The 22,539-nt window shown below is 36.7% G+C and overlaps 1 protein-coding gene across 7 annotated transcripts in view; it reads left to right on the forward strand.

The window, feature by feature from the left end:
- adck1 (aarF domain containing kinase 1) overlaps window positions 1-22,539 on the forward strand; it is a 193,371-nt gene that overhangs the window by 93,205 nt on the left and 77,627 nt on the right. For all 7 annotated transcript variants that reach the window (XM_067367165.1, XM_067367164.1, XM_067367168.1 and 4 more), the window contains 3 exons: window positions 6,957-7,115; window positions 7,463-7,621; window positions 11,038-11,154. In XM_067367165.1, coding sequence (XP_067223266.1) covers window positions 6,957-7,115; window positions 7,463-7,621; window positions 11,038-11,154 — 435 coding nt within the window. The remainder of the gene's footprint in view (window positions 1-6,956; window positions 7,116-7,462; window positions 7,622-11,037; window positions 11,155-22,539) is intronic.

Consider the following 22,539-nt stretch of genomic DNA (forward strand, 5'->3'; position numbering starts at 1 on the left):
TAAAGCCTTGTCTGTAAAACCAGGGGATAGATATTTTGTTTATTTTTTTATTTTATTTTATTATTTTATTATTATTATTCAGTTCTGCACATCTAAATGAATAAATCTAAGTTATCAGTTCAATAAATGTCACCGCTTCATTGGTCAGTCAGTGGGCAGGCTTTAGTTGTTTTGAGGGCCGCTCACACCGGCATCGTCTCTGTTTGTGTATCTCCTCTGCGGCAGTCTCAGCTGACTGTGATTACAGTGAGGCACAATAATGGCTCCGGCTGCTCAGCGGGAGGTCAGAGGTCACACTGTGCTATCAGGCCATCGCAGGCACTGGCTGATCTGTGCTCCCAGTCATCTGTGGCTTTAGATAAGCTCACACGAAAAAAGAGACAAAACTCTGATTATCTGATCATTTCAGAAAGGACAAACTGGGTCAACTGCGTGAATGCTCCAGCAGAAACAAAATGACAAAAATGAGAAAGGACAGTGAGGCAAAATGGTACGAAGTACAAATGCCAGACCTGTGCTCTGCATGCTATGCTGGACGTATTGAAACGCAACTCCAGAGGGAATTAGCGCATAATTGAGGTTTGATATGGCGGCTTCTGTAGTGAAGGCTGTTGTAGTACTATGGGGTGAGCATATTGCAAATGACAAGAGACAGTCTAGTCTAATGACTACAGCTCTCTAGGGATTCCTTCTTGACCTCTTCTATAGCTAATTGCTTCCATTATTCTTGTCTCAAAGTGAGAAGAATGGAGCTGAGGTGGGAGGAGCCTATCATAGCCCTGCCCCTCCATGCTTTGACTGACAGATGAGAAAGACGTGACTCAGCAGGGGCCCAAAGTGTGATGCAAAATCTTGCTGGGCTCTTACATCATAGTGATGGTTAAACGTGTCATTTTTACAATATACACATATATAAGGTGGATAATCTCAGTATAGACACCAAGATTTAATGTATACTGTAGGAAGAAATCAGCCATTTTTGTTATAGGTAAAAATCTATTTTTATGTCAAATGTTCTGCATGTCATATCATTCACAAAAAAAAAAAAAAAAAAAAATCATCTGCATGGTTACGGTGTAATGAGAGCTTTTCCAGAGATAAGGTTGTGTAATGCATGCAGTGGCAAGTACTAGTCATGTGTGGGAGAGATGCCTCAGGAGAGCCGGAAGGTTCCTCTGAGCAACTAGCCATGGCCAGGTTCACATTAGCCTAATCAGACAGGTTGTCTACGTACGTCAGAGAATGAGTCCATCTCTGACGAAAAACACTGAGTTTGGACTTGTGACACCATGTCTAGCATCTGCTGAGTCTGTTGGTGTTGCTGTAAAACAGTTTTGAAGGGGCTGTGCCTTAAAAAAGTGTCAAGTGCTTGTTAAAATAAAAAGCTCCAATCAAATTGATTCGCAACTTTTTGGAGTCAGGCACATGTTTTTATCAATCTACAGGGAAACAAAGTGCATTACAGGGGTCTGGTCTGCTACTGTGAGCATTTTCCAAGGTTTAGTCCATAAAGTTTGCTAGGTTAGTGACTTTAAATGTTTTGATGTTCTTAGTAGCCAACATATTAGATATGAACAGATCTGCTTATTTTGCTTTGTTTACAGAGTTATGTCTGTAAAATAATTGGTGCTTATTACTATTGGAAGGACAGGATGTTTTGATCACAAATTCTCCACACATTTCTTCACTGTTGTCTGTACAATTGTGGACCAGAGTGCAGTTATTTGAATGATCCAATCTATTATTGTGGAAACAGCTATTTGAGATAAATCGGACTACTGACAGCAAATAAACAAATATATGTAAACAAATAATGTTTTCATATTTTACATGGTGGTCAGAAAGTCTTTTTCTTAGTCAAAACCTGCAACACTCGTAAAGGTTCTTTATTGGCATCTATGGTTAGGAACTTTAACATCCATGGATCCTTTCCATTGGTCAAAAGGTTCTTTGCAGTGGAAAAGAGTTCATAAGATTATTAAAATGTTTGTCACAACAAAAAAAGTGCTTCAGAAAGGTTCTTTGGGGCACTTAAAATGGTTTTTCTACCTTTTTGGAACCTTTATTTTTAAAAGTGCATGTGGAGAATTTGTTATCTTGACAAAACCTTGAAGTTTAAAGCTTTTATTCAGTCATTTAGACATATTAGACTACCCCAGACCCCATTATACCTCATCAGACCACCAAGAAACCACATTTTTAAAAAAAACAAAAAAACATTAGCACGTTTTTGTATTATCCTGGCAAGTTTTACCATGTAGGCATTGCTAGAATATTTTATCATGCTTCTTGCATGTTTTAGCAGTTTGCTATAGTGTGCACTAGTCTGACATGTTTAGCATAGTTGCTAAGCATTGCTAGAATATTTATCCTGCTGCTAACATGTTTTGCAGCTTGCTAGGTGTGGACTAGTCTGTTTCTAACATGTTTAGCAATGCTGCTAAGCATTGCTAGAATATTTATCCTGCTGCTAACATGTTTTACAGTTTGCTAGGTGTGGACTATTCTGTTTCTAACATGTTTAGCATGCTGCTAAGCATTGTTAGAATATTTATCCTGCTGCTAACATGTTTTACAGTTTGCTAGGTGTGGACTATTCTGTTTCTAACATGTTTAGCATGCTGCTAAGCATTGTTAGAATATTTATCATGCTGCTAACATGTTTTGCAGCTTGCTAGGGGTGGACTAATCTGTTTCTAACATGTTTAGCATGCTGCTAAGCATTGCTAGAATATTTATCATGCTGCTAACATGTTTTGCAGCTTGCTAGGTGTGGACTAGTCTGTTTCTAACATGTTTAGCATGCTGCTAAGCATTGCTAGAATATTTATCCTGCTGTTAACATGTTTTGCAGTTTGCTAGGTGTGGACTATTCTGTTTCTAACATGTTTATCATGTTGCTAAGCATTGCTAGAATATTTATCCTGCTGCTAACATGTTTTACAGTTTGCTAGGTGTCGACTAGTCTGTTTCTAACATGTTTAGCATGCTGCTAAGCATTGCTAGAATATTTATCCTGCTGCTAACATGTTTTGCAGTTTGCTAGGTGTGGACAAGTCTGTTTCTAACATGTTTAGCATGCTGCTAAGCATTGCTAGAATACTTATCATACTGCTAACCTGTTTAGCAGTTTGCTAGATGTGCACTAGCTAGTCTGTTTGTAATGTCTAGCATGTTGCTAAGTATTGCTAGAATATTTATCATGCTGCTAACCTGTTTAGCAGGTTGGTAGGTGTGCACTAGTCTGTTTCTAACATGTTTAGCATGTTGCAAAGTAGCCTATTGTTAGAATATTTATCATGCTGCTAACATGTTTTGCAATTTAAAAACAGAATAGGCAAGTAAGAGGTCCTCACAAGTAAAAGTGTGCTAATTTCTGTTCAAGATATGGGGGAGTTTCTGTATATCATTAATTTATAGTGTTGTAAACTCATGACACAATGCGTCACTAAATCAGTTTTCTATTCAGAGAAGTAGAACTCAGTATGTGCTGTTCACAGCTCCTTTATGCTTTGTTCTTTTGCATTTTACTCATACTACTTATCCTGGATGACATCCAGACATCAACAGGCTGGATCAGATCCATTTGCAGGAGAAATTTCTGGGTGAATGCACAAGGTGAGAAATGTCTGTTTCTCAATGGTCCTTCACCTGAGACGGCAGACACTGGCATCACGCCTTTCTCCCTCTCCCTCTCTCTCTCTCTCTCTCTCTCTCTCTCTGGAGAGAAAGTCGACCCCATGCCGCTCAGCTGACACACATCCAACCTGGACAATGATAAAATCCACTAACTTAGTCATCAGACATTTAAGAGCTTTTCACTCCATTTTCTTAAATATGTTTTTGGAATTGGGCTGCTGCCAAATTGGAGCTGCCAGTTTGGAAAACATTATGAACAAACAAATTCTTTGATGCAGATTAACTTGCCATTTATACAGCTCAAATAGTTTCAGATTTTACAGTAGATGGGCTTCATAAGCTGTTACTTTAGTTGATGAGACACGACATGACTAGTGCTCACAGTTGATTTTGTTAGCATATTGCTGATCAGCAAAAAAAAAAAAGGCACACAAAATTGTGTAAAATTATACATATATACAGAGATATGTATAATTTAATAGCAGTATAGTTTATATGTATTATTGATTTTTTTTTTTTTCTTGGCTCTGCCCTCATCCTGGAGGGGGAAAAAATGCCAAGCTCATTATATACTGTAGGATTATTGGTTGGCCCTATACATTGAGGATTCATTCAAATATTGAACAAAATGATGTATTTCAGTAGTATAATTTCATCTCCTACAGTTTGAGCACAATGACCCTATAATTCCCAAGACACTTTGCAGACTCTAAATGTGTGAACATCACTAGGATTAAGCCATTGGTTTCAGTACTTGACTCTATACTTATAAGCTTTGAAAAGAACAACCAAATTTGAGTTGACCTTCATCTGTTACACTCTCATTCGTTCCTGTAGAGGTTGCCTGGTGACGTTAATTGTATGAAAAGCTAGGATTTCTTGGCACTCAGTGTTGAAAGGTCCACCATCCCTCATTTTTTTTTAACCACACTTTCATACATTTTGTCTTTCCAGGAGCAGTGAAATGCATTTGGAAAAATGTTGTTTTGGAGTAGAACAGCTTGCTATTCCTTTTGGAGTATTTATTTATGGTTAACTCCTCTTGTGCACACACCAATGAGAAATTTGTCACTTCCTCTTGGCATCCCCTTCCATTACCCCTGTTGTGTCTGTGTTGAATATTCATTGCAGTTGGCATCGCAAGAAAAAAGTGGCATACTGATCAGTCATGCTATTTTTCACCAACCACGTTCACAAGATGCCCTGCTTACACTCTGCTAAACATAATTTCCCCTGCTGTTATAACTGAACTGGCAATTAAATGATTTGTTCCTTGTTGAATATCATATTTCTTTGTAGACAGTATGTACTTGTAGTAGAACACATTCTGGTGCAAATGTTGCAAAGAGAAATTAAGAGGCTGGGCATTTTATTTTAAATAATTTTATTGCACTTTTGATTGTACAGTGATGTACAGTTCAGTGTGTACAGTGTTTTTAATTTTTATTATATATAATTTATGAATATATATATATATATATATATATATATATATATATATATATATATATATATATATATATATATATATATATATATATATATATATATATATATAATATAGACTACGTTTAATAAAGACTGCGTTTTACTCAAATTAGGGTGATGCAAAATGAGTACACCCCACAACAAAAAAATACTACATTAAGTACTTTGTATTGCCTCCATGATTTTTAATGACAGCATTAAGTCTTCTAGGCATGGAATGAACAAGTTGGCGACATTTTGCAACATCTATCTTTTTCCATTCTTCAAGAATGACCTCTTTTAGAGACTGGATGCTGGATGGAGAGTGATGCTCAACTTGTCTCTTCAGAATTCCCCATAGGTGTTCGATTGGGTTCAGATCAGGAGACATACTTGGCCACTGAATCAATTTCACCCTGCTCTTCAGAAATGTGTTTAGGATCATTGTCCTATGTCGACCTAGGGCACAGAGTGATGGTAGCATCTTCTCTTTCAGTGTAGAGCAGTACATCTGTGAATTCATGATGCCATCAATGAAATGCAGCTCCCTGACAGCAGCAACACTCATGCAGCCCCACATAAAGACACTGCCACCACCATGTTTCACTGTAGCCACCATGCATTCTTATTTGTATTCCTCACCTTTGCAACACCATACAGTTTTGAAGCCATCAGTTCCAAAAACATTTATCTTGGTCTCATCACTCCAGAGTATAGAGTCCCAGTAGTCATCAAGGGCCCATGCTGTCAATCTTTGTCAGCATGGGCCCTGGCAAACTCTAGGTGGGCTTTTTTGTGCCTGAGCTTTAGGAAAGGCTTCTTGGATGGCACCCATGTATGCCATTCCTCTGCAGTGTACGCCGTATTGTGTAATGGGAAATAGTCACCCCAGTTTGGCTTTCTACTTCTTTAGATAACTGCAGTGAACATGCATGCCAATTTTCATCAACCTTTCTCATCAGAAGACGCTCCTGTCGAGGTGTTAACTTCCGTGAATGACCTGGACGTCTCTGTGAGATGTTTGCAGTCCATCTTTTTAAAATTTTTGTACCACTTTTGCTACAGTATTCTGACTGATAAGTAAAGCTTTGCTGATCTTCTTGAAACCTTCATCTTTCTGGTGTAAAGAAATTATTTTCTTTCTCAGGTCTTGTGACATTTCTCTTTCATGTGGTGCCATTGCTGACAGCATGAAATGGGAAGGGGTGTTTAACACCCTTTTAGAGTCAACTGTCTGTTGGACACCTGCGTAATGAATTAGACTCACCTGTGGTTGAATTATTGTTAAATTAGACATTTGTATTCTAAAATTTAGCTTTGCTCCACAGACTTTCAGTGGGGTGTACTCATTTTTGCATCACCCTAATTTGAGTAAAACCTGAAAAAAAAAAAAAATGTTCTCCAAGTTATATTACTAACTTACTTTCATGTTATAAGTTGAACAGATGTTATATAAAACTTAGTCTTGTCAACATTTTTGAAAAAAAAAAAAAAAAAAAATGTTCATTGAGATATTGTTTAAAATTTTACTTTTCAAAGGTGGTGTACTCATTTATGCTGAGTATTGTGTATATTTTATATTCAAAAAAAAAAAAAAAATGCGGCATCTAGCGGTGAGATTGCGAATTGACATATAGAGAAGCTACGGTGGCCAACACAGGACAAAGATGTCAGTCAGTCAGTCAGTCACGCAAACACGCTCTGTAGAGCAGTTTGTCCGTTTAGGGTTACTGTAGATCAAACTACCATTTAAATGACTGTCTGCTTATTTTTCATTGTCAGAACACCTACGGCATTCCGGTATGATACTGTTCCAGTCTTCTAACCTTTAAACAAAATTTCCTCCTCAGCTCAGCGATCTTTTCATCCAGTTTGACGAGAAACCTCACGGGGCCGCCTCCCTCGCTCAGGTCCACAAAGCAGTACTTCCAGACGGGAGGACGGTGGCAGTGAAAGTACAACATCCCAAGGTCCAGCGGCAAAGCTCCAAGGACATTGTTGTGATGGAGGTAATTATAGAGGGAGCAGGGCTGCCGATGCCTGGCTTCTGATGCCTAATTCACACGCTCTGTCATTGTCACACGCCCATGTATAGCTCGATTCGTCTAGGGGCCTATTCACCTCCCATTAGTGCTTAAAAAATAGAATCCATCATTCAACCTACAGTTTTATTCATTCATTTTATTGCATATAGCCGTTTGTCCATACACCTACAATTTCATTTGTATCACATATAATTACTCTATTATGGCCAAGTCTTACTCAGAGTCTTAGTTTAGAGATCTGGGCTTCAGTTTAATGTCTTATACAGTTGTGCAAGTTTTTATATCCCTTCCAGAGATTTGTCTTTCTTCAGTTTCTCCTTCAGGTTGTTCACTGGTTGTTTCCAGACTTTGCTTTTATGTGGCTGGTGGAAGAGGCCAAGAAGAATATGCCTCTGGAGCTGGACTTCCTCAATGAGGGACGAAACGCTGAGAAAGTAGCAGACATGCTCCGGCAGTTCAACTTTTTGAAGGTTTGTGAAAGTGTCGCTTCATGTGGCATTGGGAAAAAACAACAAAGCTATGTAAATATTATTTCCTGTTGATAGTCTTTGGGTGTGCAGCTTTCTTAAAATCTGAGATCTTAATGCCTTCGTTCATCGTAATGACTTTAGGTTTTAAAATAAGTCACGATGAATCGGCAGCCAGGTTAACATAGTCATAAACGGTAAAATGACTTCCTTGAAATGACCAGTGGTTTATATATATATATACTTTGCCAACGACCTTCAGGAAAGAATTCAGTTGCTCACTTTCGTTTCGAGAGTAGTGTGCCCTTCAAGGCTGCATTAATGCCATTAAAAAACGAATGGAAAAAAGTCACATTTCAACTGAATTCTGCACAAACAAAACAAAAAACTCAGACTTTTTTGACATTTCAACATCTTAATCTGAAAATTGTCAACTTTCAAGTGAAGCAAGTCACATTTCAAGTCCCACTAAAACACCATAGTCTTAACTTGCAGTTTTTCACACGGTCTAGACGCTACGTGTACGAGTACCCTCATATTTCTCCCCTACAAAAAGACTTTGTAAGGTAAATAATCTGTCATAACAACTGCCAAATGCTTCCAGGCAAGTCCCCTTTTCATTTTTAATGAATAACAAAGAGACCTGGCTGGCCCTGCAGGGTAATGAGAATTGCCTGGGTTTATACCTGCAGATTTGTGCCTCTAATGCACACTATTAGCTCTGTCAAAACATTTGACAGCGGAGCACAAGCCGCCATGTCAGGAATAAATCCCCAGCTCTCCGCATCAGCCTCTCACCCTGTAAAACAAGCATGATTATACAGCAGCGGCGGTGTGGCAGAGTCGCAGGCAGTTCAGAGCGCGTGGCTGTTCCAAAAAGCAGGCACTGAGCTGAAAAATGGCTCTGTTTATATGGTGGTAACGGAGGGATTTTTTATCGTTGACGTTCGTTTAATAAAGAGAGCGGAGAGGAACTAGGCTGAAAGAGTGCCGCCGGAGGTGGTGGCAAAAGCCAGGCCTTAGTATCAGGTAGAGGGAAATTATCAAAGAAAAAAAGATCTGTAAATCTTCCTCATTATGTGGAGAAAGTTTTTTAATTAGTGAGAAGAGTTGGTAGAGTGATGCACCAGATAAGCAGAGATGTTCAGGAACAGGAAGTTGTCGTATGGAAGAGGAAGGTCATCTGAAGCATCAAGAAAGCCTGCTGCTTTGAGCTTTATGTGCAGATTATAGCTAATTTTGAGCATCTGGCTTTATCCGTCACAGAGACTCTTATTGCTGGAACCCATTTTCTGTCACTGTCAGGAAGTACAGATAGCGTCTCTCAGCAGGGTGCAAATTGGCGATTTCAGTGTGGCTAGTTATACTGCTCACTTATAGTCAAAGTCCCTTTAAGACAAGTCATTTCACTCGGCGGCCATCTTTGAAACGCCTCTCGGGCATCCTGGGCGTCATGCAACTCCAAAGCTTAAATTTCATATTTGAAATCACCAATGAAATCTGACAACAACTGTCTCATAGTTTTTTTTCCAAACGCTCGAATAAAAAAAACCCTGTATTTTTATGCTGGATCAAGATAATGCGCATGCGCAGACCTAAATGTGCGTCTCTTGTGCCTCATTTCGGAGGTGCGCGTCTGACTGTTTCTATAGAAACCGGTGCTTCTAACTGCCGCTGCAGTGACGTGATGACTTTACCAGTTGGCGATTGGCTCTTATTTAGAAGGCGGGACTTATTCCGCCATATTGCGCGTTACACTTTCACCCATTCAAAACAATACGAGTGACACGTCTTGTGTTATTCTATAGTTTTTGTTATAGTGCATGGTCTATAACTGTTTGCCATGGTTTAGTTCCTTACTGGTGCTTGATGCTTCAAGTATCACTACTACTCTCACTCTTACTCAGATTTGGGGATTTGAACTAACGTATGTGTTAGATTTTGGTTCGTAATAATATAATTATAAACCAAATGCTCTAAAAACCACTCCAAACACCCTAACAACTGCATAGTGATGCTTAAAAAACCTCAATTCCTTATCAATCGCATAGCAACACTCTGAAGGCCAATACACACTGTACCAACAGATGCTGACCAAGCAGACAATCACCAGATTACAGTCTCAGACATTCCACGACTCAACAAACATGTTCAGTTGGTGAAAACAAGCACCAACCAACATCAACAGAGATAACGCACTGACTCAACAGAACCCAATGAAGTGTGTGCACCGACAGATGCCAACAACTGTGTGAATTGGCCTTAAAGGGTTAGTTCACCCAAAAATGAAATTTCTGTCATTAATTACTCACCCTCAAGTTGTTCCACATCCGTAAGACCTTCGTTCATCTTCGGAACACAAATTAGGATATTTTTTGATGAAATCCGAGAGGTTTTTTTTTTTTTATCCCCCATAGAAAGCAACGTAATTACCACATTTAAAAAAATGAAGAAATAAAGAAATAAATAAAAATAGAATAATGTGACTAACATTTTTGTTTTGTTTTTGCGCACAAAAAGTGTTTTCATCGCTTCATAACATTAACGTTGAACGACTGTAGTCACGTTGACTATTTTAACGATGTATTTACTACTTTTCTGGACCTTGAATGTGGTAATGTCATTGCTTTCTATGGGGAATAAAAAAAAAAAAAAACACTCAGATTTCATCAAAAATATCTTAATTTGTGTTCTGAAGATGAACAAAGGTCTTAGGGGTGTGGAACAACATAAGTGTGAGTAATTAATGACAGACATTTCATTTTTGGGTGAACTAACCCTTTAAAACCACTCAAAACACTCTTGCAAGTGCATAGCAATGCTCTAAAAACAATGAAAACTTCTAGCAACCGTATAGCAATGCTCTAAACATCACTTACACTGCATCCAAAATCGCTTAATGTCTGAGTAGGTACTACATTTGAATTTTAATTTACTTTATAACCATTAAAAAGTATGTTCTATATAGTATGAATGAAAATTGGACGTACTACATCCACCATGTCGTTACTGTCACATGACCTACCAGCATCAGTTGCCATTCATAAATCCTCAGCCTCATGGGATAGTAAAGTTTCCATCGAATGTGCATTTCAGAATCTAGGTAGAAGTACTAGGTCATCCAGGGACTTTTTACCCTTATACTACTCTTTTGGCTTACTGTTTTTTGCATACTATATAGTATTAGAGCACCCCAGGAACCACATAGCAAAACTTGCTAAAAATTGTTTCACTACTTTGAATAAATAAACTTTATCCCAGCTGGTACAGGGAAATTCCAAAAGCAAAGTTTTCCAAATTCCAAGATGAGACTTTTTTTTTTTTTGTCATTATTTATTTAAAATGCAAATCTCATTTCTTCTTGCTTTGCTTGCTTCCTGCAAAAACTGCTGAGAATCTGTTGTTTTGTTTTCTTACAGATCCCAAAGATTCACTGGGATCTTTCCACCAAGCGCATTCTAACCATGGACTTTGCGGAGGGCGGTCAGGTCAATGACCGAGAGTACATGAGGAAGCACGGCATCGATGTCAATGAGGTAAGAGAGATGCCCTTATCTATGCGTAACTCTAAAACAAAGCACCCGTTCCTCAGAAACTGCAGCCCAACAAACGGCACTTGTCACAACTCCGCCAACTCAAGATCGCTTAATCAGTAATTTCACTATGCCGATGTTAATTTGAGCATGGAAAAGTGCTCTGGAATGCTAATGAAGCAGTCACGTTTCCTGCGACATTTGATGCTGTGCGTTCTGGAAGCTTTGAAGACTTTTCTCTTTGCCCTGTTCCGAGAGGCTCTGACACCGCTGAAATGGAGGTTTGATGAATTATGCCTCTCAAATTTCATTTCATTTTTCTAGCCTTTAGCAGATGAGCACTAAATTAAATCAGGCTCTTTTTCATATTTATATCACAGACTGTTTTTTCCGTCGTGACTGCAATTTATTCTTCTCCGCCGCTTTTGTCAGCACAAGGGCTCGCCACAAGATCGAGTGCCTTTTTAATTTTGCAGTTTCGTTAAGGTGACTCGTGTCTCCGGGTGAATGCAGTTGCACACAATGGCTTCGGTTAGAATGGAGGCCCTACAGAGTGAGCTAATCTTTAGTTATGCGGGGCCAGGGGATGACAGAGAGACGAATAAACTGAGGGAGGCAACTCTTGTGAGGCCCGGAGGATAACAGAGAAACAGATGCTAATGGACTATTGATCGACAGGCCAGCGTCTTTTCGCACGGGGATATTTTACGTCACCGTTGTCGCTGCATTTTCATTTTCTTGTTATTTGATGATGGTTAAATAGGGTAGAGTTATCACTTTGTCAGTTTGCTGTAGTTTTTATAAAATAATTGATGCATAAAAAGCAGTTGAGTGAACTTCACTCCTTAATCCTTAATTCAGCCAAAAAAATGCTCACAATTTAGTGTAGGGTCAAATTCTCACTATTAATTAACTATGACTTTTGCCTCAATAAACTCCTAATTACTGCTTATTAATAGTATTTGGGTAGGATTAAGGGATGTAGGATATGGCCATGCAGAATAAGGCATTATTATGTGCTTTACAAGCCAATATCCTAATAATATGCATACTAATAAGCAACTACACTCTAAAAAATAGATGTAAAAAAAAAAAAAGAAACAAATTTAGACACCAAATACCATTTCAATTGAAATATCGTAAAAAATGCATTCTGAGTAATATTATTAGTGATTTTCGAGAAACTAACCTATAGGCTACTTTCTTGAAAATGACACATTACCCAGAATGCATTGTTTTTACGGTTTATTACTTCTGTATATTACAATACATTCTGGTTAATATTCCTTGTCATTTTCGAGATGGCATTAAATCATAAATAAATAAATAAATAAATGTCATTTTCGAGAAAGTAACCTATCCGCTTGTTAAGTTGTGACGTAAGGAACGCCGTTTCTGGGTCCAAGCCTCGACTCGATTCACTTGAGAATGCTTGAGAATGTCTTGAAGGCCGTTTATGAGCGCTATTTATTCATATTAAATATTTAAAATTTTAAAAGTCAGTCTTAACAACCGAATAGGCTACTTTCTTGAAAACGACAAATATTACCCAGAATGCATTGTTTTTATGGTATATTACTTCTGTAAATTACAATGTGTTCTGTATATTGCAATGCATTCCAGGTAATATTATTTGTCATTTTCGAGAAAACGACCAATAATATTACCCAGAATGCATTGTTTTTACGGTATATTACTGTTTCATTGGAAAACGGTATTGTGTTTTGTTTTTTACAGCTGTTTTTTAAAGTGTAGTTAATTGTGAGAATTGAAGTGTTAGTTTATATATTAAATGACATGTGGTAATACCATTTTTTTATAAGCTAGTATATATCAAATACTACTACTACATATCAATTGATTTTCTTTTCTTATTATTAGGGTCATAAAAAGTCATAAATATCTTAAATGCGCAGGTCTTTGTTGATGTTTGTTGATGGAAAGACAATTGACTCTTTAGGCATTGTTTAAATTGGCTTTTTATTGTTCTTGCAATTTGTCATAGTATAAACATCGTGTCAGATTTTGTACCACCTTTGCAGTGTAAATACCACTATAAACTACATTTGTCATACTATTTTATTCTCACTGCCAAAAACACAACATTTATTTAAGCCATCGTGGAATATAGAGTGTAATGACCCTGGATCACAAAACCAGTCAAAACGGTCAGTTTTGTGAAACTGAAATAAATCATCTGAAAGCTTTCCATTTGAAAATCTGGAATCTGATGATGGTGCAAAAAAATCAAAATATTGAGAAAATCACCTTTAAAATTGTCCAAATGAAGTCCTTAGCAATGCATATCCACTCACAAAAATACATTTTTGATAAATTTACAGTAGGAAATGGAACTCTGATCTTTACTTAATATCCTAATGATTTTTTGAAAAACAAAAGAAAAATTGATAATTTTGACCCATACAATGTTGGCTATTGCTACAAATATGCTTATGTTCTATGGTCCAGGGTCTGATATATATATATGAGTTAAATGGCTTTTTTGTCCTTATGATGAAAGTCCGTAGAGTTCAGTGTTATTTGGACTACAATATTCTTCAAAATATCTTAATGTTCCACAGAAGAAAGAAAGTCATAAAGGTTTGTAATAATGCTAGGGAAAATGAATGATGACAGCATTTTAATTTTTAGAGAAACTTCATTTAATAACCGTTCTTGACTTGTTTGGGACACGTGTCATCTTCACTATCATCTGCAAATAACATAAGCAGTCCTAGTGGTAGTAGCTCTTACACTGTATACCATTTTGCCACCCAACTCTAGTCTCCTCAAAACATTTTCTATAAACATTGATGCTCCATCATGTTCACCCAAATATCACATCTTGTTCTGTTCAATATTTTAGTTATTTCACAAGCGGCTTCCTTCATCGTATTCCCAGATTTCATGCATCGAGAGGAAAATATGGAAAGCGGTAATGAGATAGATGAAGAGATGTTTAGAAACGCAGAGCGAGAAAAAGACTGCAGCCGCTGAAAGCCAGCGCCGGCTTTTGTTAAATGACTAAATGGGATCATTTTAGCACCTGCTTTGTTTGTGTCACTCTGTCATTATATTTCCTCCGACCTGTTTTGTCTGTCTGAATTAATATGCACATTTGCTGCCAGTTTGTTTTGCAAAGCTCGCTGAGGCTTTAAACGGCAACCTTTCCTTATCGTTGTACACCCAGGCGTCAGTGAGCCTGACAGACGGGTAAACACAGCCTGAAACTGGTCTCATAAGCCACCGAGCCATGCTTAAAGGGCACCGCACACCTTTGAAAGATGGAGGAGGGAACGGTCGGCGAGTGGATGGCACATCAAGCATTTATTACACCCCCTTCTCGCTCGCACTCGCACGTACACACGAGTGCACATAACATTTATTTTCCTTTACGCGGTGTCACACACAACCACTGCTTGCATTTCTTTTGCCAAGCCGTTTTCCCTTTTTCTTTCTCTTTGCAGATAGCAGACTGGGTTATGGGCAGCACTGATTAACTGATGTTCCCTGGTACAGTGTGGCAAATGAGGACGCGTTTTAAAAGAAAACGGCGTACAAATTTTATGCAGAGCTTGAAAATGCAATCAAAGGGCTCGGTTCATCAGACTCATTTGGAGTGGAGCAATTTAGCGAATGCTTCCGCTTATTTTTTCCCTCTCTCGTTTTAATGTGGCGGCGTGCGTGAGTGTGCGCGTCCGCTTGCGGGTGCATCTGAGCGCTTTTAAGAGGGGTTTAGAGGTTCGGGGGAATGAAAGCGATCGTGGTATTAGCAAGTGTGCCACGTGGCCGCTCAATGGGGCTTTGCTAAAGAGATGCTCTCCATTGGAACAGGTTGAAAAGACAGTACAGCCTGCTTGCTTAAAAAGACACTTTATTTTGAAATTGCAGAGCTGTGGGGGGTTAGCAGAGCCGGTGGGAAACAGAGCTTGAGGCTGCAAGAGGAAATGAGTCTGCTCTCTGGAAGGGCATCTGAGCAGCGGGACCTGAAGACTATGGAGAGCATATTTTTGGTGCCTTAAACTACACCCACAGTCACGCTTTTGCGTGAAAAGCAATCTGAGTGCTTTAAACTCAAGGAAACAGAGCAGAAATGCACTTGAAATATATTTGAAAATATCTATGTATATGGAGTGGACCCAAAAAAGGCACTTAAAGTCAGCATAAAATCAAAATTAAAGTTTTTTGAGATTTTAGTATGAATATGTTAGCCATACGCTGCATTCACATGGGGTGTCTCACGCTTCTCATTTACTTTGAATGGGTGACGTCATGCATTGCCGAACTGAATTGTGTCGTGTCTTCACTCGTTTTGCAAGCGGCAGAAGTTGAAGATTTCTCAACTTTTCAAGCATCAACGCAGGCGTCAGCCAATCAGATCGCTTTATGCAAACACCCTACACTCAAAAAAAAAAAATAACTCTTTGAACGAACAAAAAAAATCATGGAAAGGATTTCCACATGATTAAGTTGCTTTATTTCAGCATTATGCAATTCTGTTATTCCAATTTAATGTACTTACGTTGGGTCAACTTAATTTATTAAGGTTGATTCAACTTATTTACTATGGTTGGGCATAGCTTAATTTAATAGTGTCAGCCCAACTAATTTCCAATGTTTTGGAAAATAAATAAAAAGCAATAAATAAATAAATAATAAATTGTTTTCATATACATTGATTTGTACAATTCAGTTGTGTAATTCTTGTTTAATTTTGTGATTTATTTAACTTTTGTGATGTTCTGTGTTAGAAATCTAGATGTGATACTGGATTCATCCTAAATTGCCTTAACCAAAAACATTGTAAAGCCTAAATTGATCATAAGTCCATTGGGGGCAATGGTTTTACAATCGCAATGCTTTTGGGAAATGCAACCCAGAGCACTACCACAGTGATTACTTTCTTATTAAAGTAATTTGAAAGTTTGTTAGCAGGTCCTCAACCCGAGCACAAGTGCAACAATTCACCACAATGGTAACCCCAAAACTATTAATTAACAGAAACTTTTAAATATCAACATAATAGAACAGTAAATATTAAAAAGTCTTTCCATTTTCTCATCTTCCTAAAAACTGCTTAAAATAACACTTCATTTCAACATTTACACTCCTAGTTCAGCCCCTTTGCAAAGCATGATGGGAAGTGAAAATCCTGTTTGATTGAGTCCTGGTTGGGTTTACTTGATTGAAACATGTTATTTCAGTATGAAAACATCAAGTTAAGTCAAAGAGTAACCGTTTCAAGTCAATTTAACATAAATCAATCACATTTAAACCAGAAACCTGATACAATGGTGTTGAATCAAAATAAATTGTTTAAATAAACTGAACAGCATCAAAATAGTTGCTAGCAAATTACGTTTGTGCAGCACCGGAGAGTAATGTGATTGGCTGTTATCACTATAACGGTTGCGTCAACACAAGCTTCAGACACGCCCTCCGTCAAGCGTTGACGTTTTCGCCACCGTGTGAATGCAGCGTTACTATTATCTATAAGTTAGTGTGCATAAAACAATGAGAAAATTCGTATTTAGAAGCGTTCAAACCTTACAGTCTCTCACTTCCGGCAATATGGATCAATGATTTTGATGACATCACTTTGCATCACTCTGTCCAATCAAATGCTCTCTAGAATCTAAAGTGTCCCGCCCCCTAAACTAGAACACTGAAGCAGTGTCTAAAATCGGTCACATTTACTATTTTCTACATCTACCCTATACAGTATGTGCACTATATAGGGGATAGGGAACCATTCAGACAGTGTAACATGCCATTCCATTGTGCCAAATGAAGTCTGGTTTCATGTTAGTGTCACACGAACCTCCGCAGCGCGCACAGTCTGCTCCGGTTCAGAGACATGATGGCAAAGAGCGGATCATATGCTCAGGTTGGCGAACCCATCTGAATTCTGCACAGAATGCTGTATTTTAAAGCGATAATGGAGGATATTAGGAGGAACCTGCAGCTTTACCGAGCTCAGCAACTCTGGCTGAGAGGTGAAATAAACAAAACTCTATTAGTTATTTTTTTATAAAGGGGAGGAGCTGTTCAATATGTCCTGCTCTGTCTTCCAGTTTCAGTGGAAATTACGTCATTGAATAATGTTGTGCGTTTCAAAGCGTGCCTTTAAGACACTCAAATATATCATTTAAACAACAAAATATTAAACCAAGTGTTATTTATTTTAAAGAAATATTACACTTTTTAAACAAAACATTTTAGAAAAAGGAAATTGGTTGTTATAAAGTCTTTTTGTCATTCTATATAATTTTATTTCTATGTTATTTAATATTTAAATATGTATTTACATGGGCATAATTCTGTTTATTAGTTATAATGTATATTTATATTTTAAAATCTTTTATATAATAAATTAAATTTTTTATATATATATATATATATATATATATATATATATATATATATATATATATATATATATATATATATATATATATATATATATATATATATATATATATATATATATATATAGTGAAATTGTCTGCATTATATAATATATATATTAATAATGCAGTTATTAGAGAGAGAGAGAGATTAAGAATTTCCTGAGTCTGTGCATCTCTTAACAATGTTTGGCAGCAGCGTCTCTTCCACTAATAGCATACTGTAAGTTTAACTGCTTCAAAACAGCTATGTTTCTTTACCTTGTTACCTGGAAATGTCATGTAGCTTTTCAGAATCTAAATTATTTTATTGATAAAGTGGCATGTCAGCAGTGACAACAAGTTTCTGTGTATGAATGTTTCAGTGTGTGTGCAAGTGTGTGTCTGTATTGTATATGTGTGTGTTTGTATGGGGGAGAGAGAGTGAGAGCATGCTTTCCATAGATGCAACTTAATTTTCTGGGGAAAATGTGGAAATAATGTTTCATTTTTATCCTGTTTGTTGTATTTATTTGCTTGTTCAGTGTCTTTATGGATGTTGGCTCTTTTGGATCTGTAGGAACTTTGAAATAAATGAAATAATATGGAACTGTATTGCAGTCAAGATCTGCTTAGAAATACTTTAGCTGTGTGTTTACCTTAGAATGTTGGTCAACCAATCAGAATCTAGCCTGTTTTATACATTTAGTATTTTATTTTTTATATATATATACATATTGTTTGGTCATACGTTTCTGTAAGTTGGCTTTATATGGATGCTATACTTCTATTATTTGTCAGTTTGCATGTGTTTATCTCTGAATCCATTCGAATAATAAACTGGACACATGCTAATTTTATAAGCGCTATTAAATTTCAGTTTGTTCGTTGGAAATCCTGGCAAATATGGGAAGACCCTTTGGGAAATTAGCTGTGTGAAATTCCAATCAGTGTTAGATTTCATACTGTCATTGGATTTTGTGGCTCCCAAAGCATATGTTGACAAATATTAGAATGAGAAATTGTGTTTCTCTACAGAGCTGTATGTGCATATAGAGGAAAACAAATGTATTTCGTGTGGTGGTAAACTGAATGTAAAAGGCTGATTGGAGGGGGTGAAAAGAGGGAAAAATCAGTATTAATTTAGTGTCTTAGTTTAATGTATAGTAAAGGTTTAATATTTAATATTTATTTATTATATTTATTATATTTATTTATATATTTCATCGCAGTGTGGTAGACAATGTTTTTTTATGGAATATTGCCATATTTATTATAAATTATTTATCTTATCATTATTTTTTTTAAATTCATGTGCCCTCATAATCTTTGATACAAAGATATTTTAATCTTTTCTGTTCTCTGATGATGTATTTACTGGCGTGAGGGCGGGACAGCCACAGATCACATAGCAAACCACCTTGATCCAGTGATCCCATCAAGTGTTCAGTTTGACAGCAGATTTTGATTTAGTTTTAGTCATAATTATTTAACTAAAATGCCATTTAGTTTGTCATATTTTAGTCATCTGAATTGTTTTAGTTTTAGTTTACTAAATAACATAAGATTTTATTCAGCTAAATAAATCTACAGTAGATTTAGTCGACTAAAATCTAAAGGGTTTAGTTAAATTGTAATGCATCATTTCTTTAAAATAATAGAACAATATATACTCCTGGAGAAAACATAACATTAATATGAATGATATTAAGGTTTGGACATGCAATACAAACAGATTTAACTTCTATGACATATAACATATAACACGATGATGATGATCTATGCATTTTTATACTTGCATAAAACATTCTTCATTCTTTCAAGCAGACATATTTATTTGTATAAATTAAATATAGATTAAACCTTATTAAAGCTATTAAAGTTATTTAGTTGAGAGCAATAAGTGATGTTTCATACATTAAAGGATTAGTCCACTTTTAAATAAAATTTTCCTGATAATTTACTCACCCCCATGTCATCCAAGATGTTCATATCTTTCTTTCTTCAGTTGAAAACAAATTGAGGTTTTTGATGAAAACATTCCAGGATTATTCTCCTTATAGTGGACTTCAATGGCCTCCAGATGGTTGAAGGTCAAAATTGCAGCTTCAAAGGCCTTTAAACGGTACCAGACGAGGAATAAGTGTCTTATCTAGTGAAACGATCAGTCATTTTCGAAAAAGAAAATACAACTGTATATGCTTTATAAACACAAATTATCGTCTTGCACGTGTTTCCCCTTTCCACATTCTTCAAAAAGCTTACGCTGTATGTCCTACGCCTTCCCTATTCTACTTACGGAAAAAAACGAAACTGGCGCTGCGTTTGTTCCGTAAGTTGAATAGGGAAGGCGTAGGACATACAGCGTAAGCTTTTTGAAGAATACGGAAAGAGTAATGGTGGAAGCACGATAATTTGCGTTTATAAAGCATATACAGTTGTTGTTGTTTTTTTAAATGACGTTTCGCTAGATAAGACCCTTATTCCTCGTCTGGTATCGTTTAAAGCCCTTTGAAGCTGCACTGAAACTGTAATTTTGACTTTCAACTGTTTGGAGGCCATTGAAGTCCACTATAAGGAGAATAATCCTGGAATGTTTTCATCAAAAACCTTAATTTTTTTTCAACTGAAGAAAGAAAGACAAGAACATCTTGGATGACATGGGGGTGAGTAAATTATCAGGAAAATTTTATTTAAAAGTGGATTAATCATTTGACTGACTGATAGCAGCAGGTTTATTACACTGCCGAATGCATGGATCCAATACACTGATACACATCCGATATTCTCCCAACTGTTCACGTTCACTTAAGACATAACCGACAGTATTTACATGAATACTCGCCAACTGACATTTTGACATAATTTTGTGTATTTGTTCGTTGAATTGTGAAAAGACATGAAAGAGAACTCAATTTAGTACTTCTGCGGTGACGTCTGAGAGGCTTTCGGTGTGCGCACAGAAAAACCGGAATGAATTAAGCTCTCTTTCGTTCCATCATGCTTTTTCAAATTTATCTATATTTCTGCTCTTCTCTTTCTCCCAGACGTTTACATTTTTGAAACGTTTTATGAGGTATGCAGCAAGTGTATCCCAAATTATGTCCTACCCGGCATCTACGCCGCAGGACATCATTCTAACTGGATCTCTTCCCAAATCGTCCCTCCCTTTTCGTTAATGAAAATGTCAGTCAATTTTTGTCATAGTTGTTGTCATTCACACCTGCCTTTTATTTATCATTTTGTTTACATCAGTGAAATAATTTTGTTGACAAAAATTATTCGACAATGAAATGAACATGGATCCAATCAATAACTAATGGACAAAATCAAAATCTTCACTTGGATATACGTCACTATAGGGAAGAAAATACAATCACAACTTCTGTATCATGCTGACTTTAATGTAAAGACATCAATATGTAGTGGTGGTTTTTTTTTTTTTGATTTCCAAAAAAATTAAAGCCAACCCAGTTTGCTGGTTTCACAACGTGGCGAGGCTGTTTTTTTTTTTTTTTTTGGTTAAACTGGCTGGTCTCCAAGCCTAACCTGTTATGCAACTATGGAAAACTATCTGAAAATGATAAAAAAATGACATGTGGCCTTAGTAATTGGGTCGACCATGGTAACTTACCATAAAGAGGTCAAGATCAGTAAGCTCTTCTCCCTGGACACCCTCACTTCCCCTCAATCTTTCAGTCATGCTGTAAATGCTCCATTGCCCTGTGCCTTTTTCTCTTGCTTTGTTTCTCTCTTGCATATAGAGTTAACAGGTTCATAATATCAGACAGAGGCTACAGTTTTGCAATCTTTTCATGTGACAGACTTTGAGTACCTGACAGTTGACACACATAATATACAGTACACTGAGACTAATATGTGAATCTGTACATTCTGTTCTCTCTAGGTCTTTTTCTCTCGCAGAGTTTGAGAGTACATTTATATAATCGCCGCATGCAATATGTTCCTCCAGATGCGACCAGAATAAGTGCTAATGATTAAAGTCAACGCTATATTAGCCAGCATCACGGACGATCCTGCCCTCCGTAACCTCGAGCGTTCCCCCTGCAGTACTCATTAGCCGCCGGTCAGCCTTTACAACGCTCACAAAAGTAAATAAAGCAAACAGTGTAGCCAAGCGCTTTATCAGGGCCGAATACTGGCTCTGGCATTAGCCAATGATGATGAGAGTTATAAGACAGCTGATGAGATAGATACAGAACATAATAAATGATGGAGTCTACCTCTGAAAATGGATAGAATTATTAACTGGCTCTGGCATCTGCGAGCTTCTGTGTGGGAGCTGGCGTGTAAGTAATCAAAAGATTGATGATGGCTGGAATGGACTTTTCTCTCTGTGTTCAGCCAACGTGCACGGAATGTCAGAACATTTTATTATTTTCTTTACTATCCAGATCCAGCAAAGTGTAAAGACGTTGCAAATTAACTTGAGTGAAGGTAATCCCAGAATGTGTTGCAACAAGCTCAGTGCAAATATGTAATGTAAGTTAGATATCTTTATTCAATTATACTCTTAATAGGCCTAAATGAGTAAGGTTACACTATTTTGCCTAATATTTGTGTGTGTAGTGTATTTGTATTGCAAGTCTTAACATTAGCGTAAGAAATAGGCAATGCCCAGTTCGGTTTGAGTTTAGTTTCCCATTATTTATATTAATATTTATATTAAATACATTTCAATAAACTTTCATTTTAATTAAAAATGTATGCATTTATTTATTGAAATGAATAATAAATAATTATATTTATTTCAATAAAAAAAAAAAATCAAATGAATAATAAATAAATTCTATTATATTTATCATTTATTTTCTATTATTTAATTTGGAACCTGATTCACCAAAATCTAAAGATAAAATTCTGTCATCATTTACTAACTCATGTCTGTTAAAACTGAGGTTTTGGCTGTATTTATAAATAAAAAGCCATTAACGTTTTTTTCCCCCCATGGCTAGCGTATTTATCCTGTTGTTTTCAATGG

Source organism: Chanodichthys erythropterus, chromosome 18, assembly GCF_024489055.1.
Source record: "Chanodichthys erythropterus isolate Z2021 chromosome 18, ASM2448905v1, whole genome shotgun sequence".
Lineage (NCBI taxonomy): Eukaryota > Metazoa > Chordata > Actinopteri > Cypriniformes > Xenocyprididae > Chanodichthys > Chanodichthys erythropterus.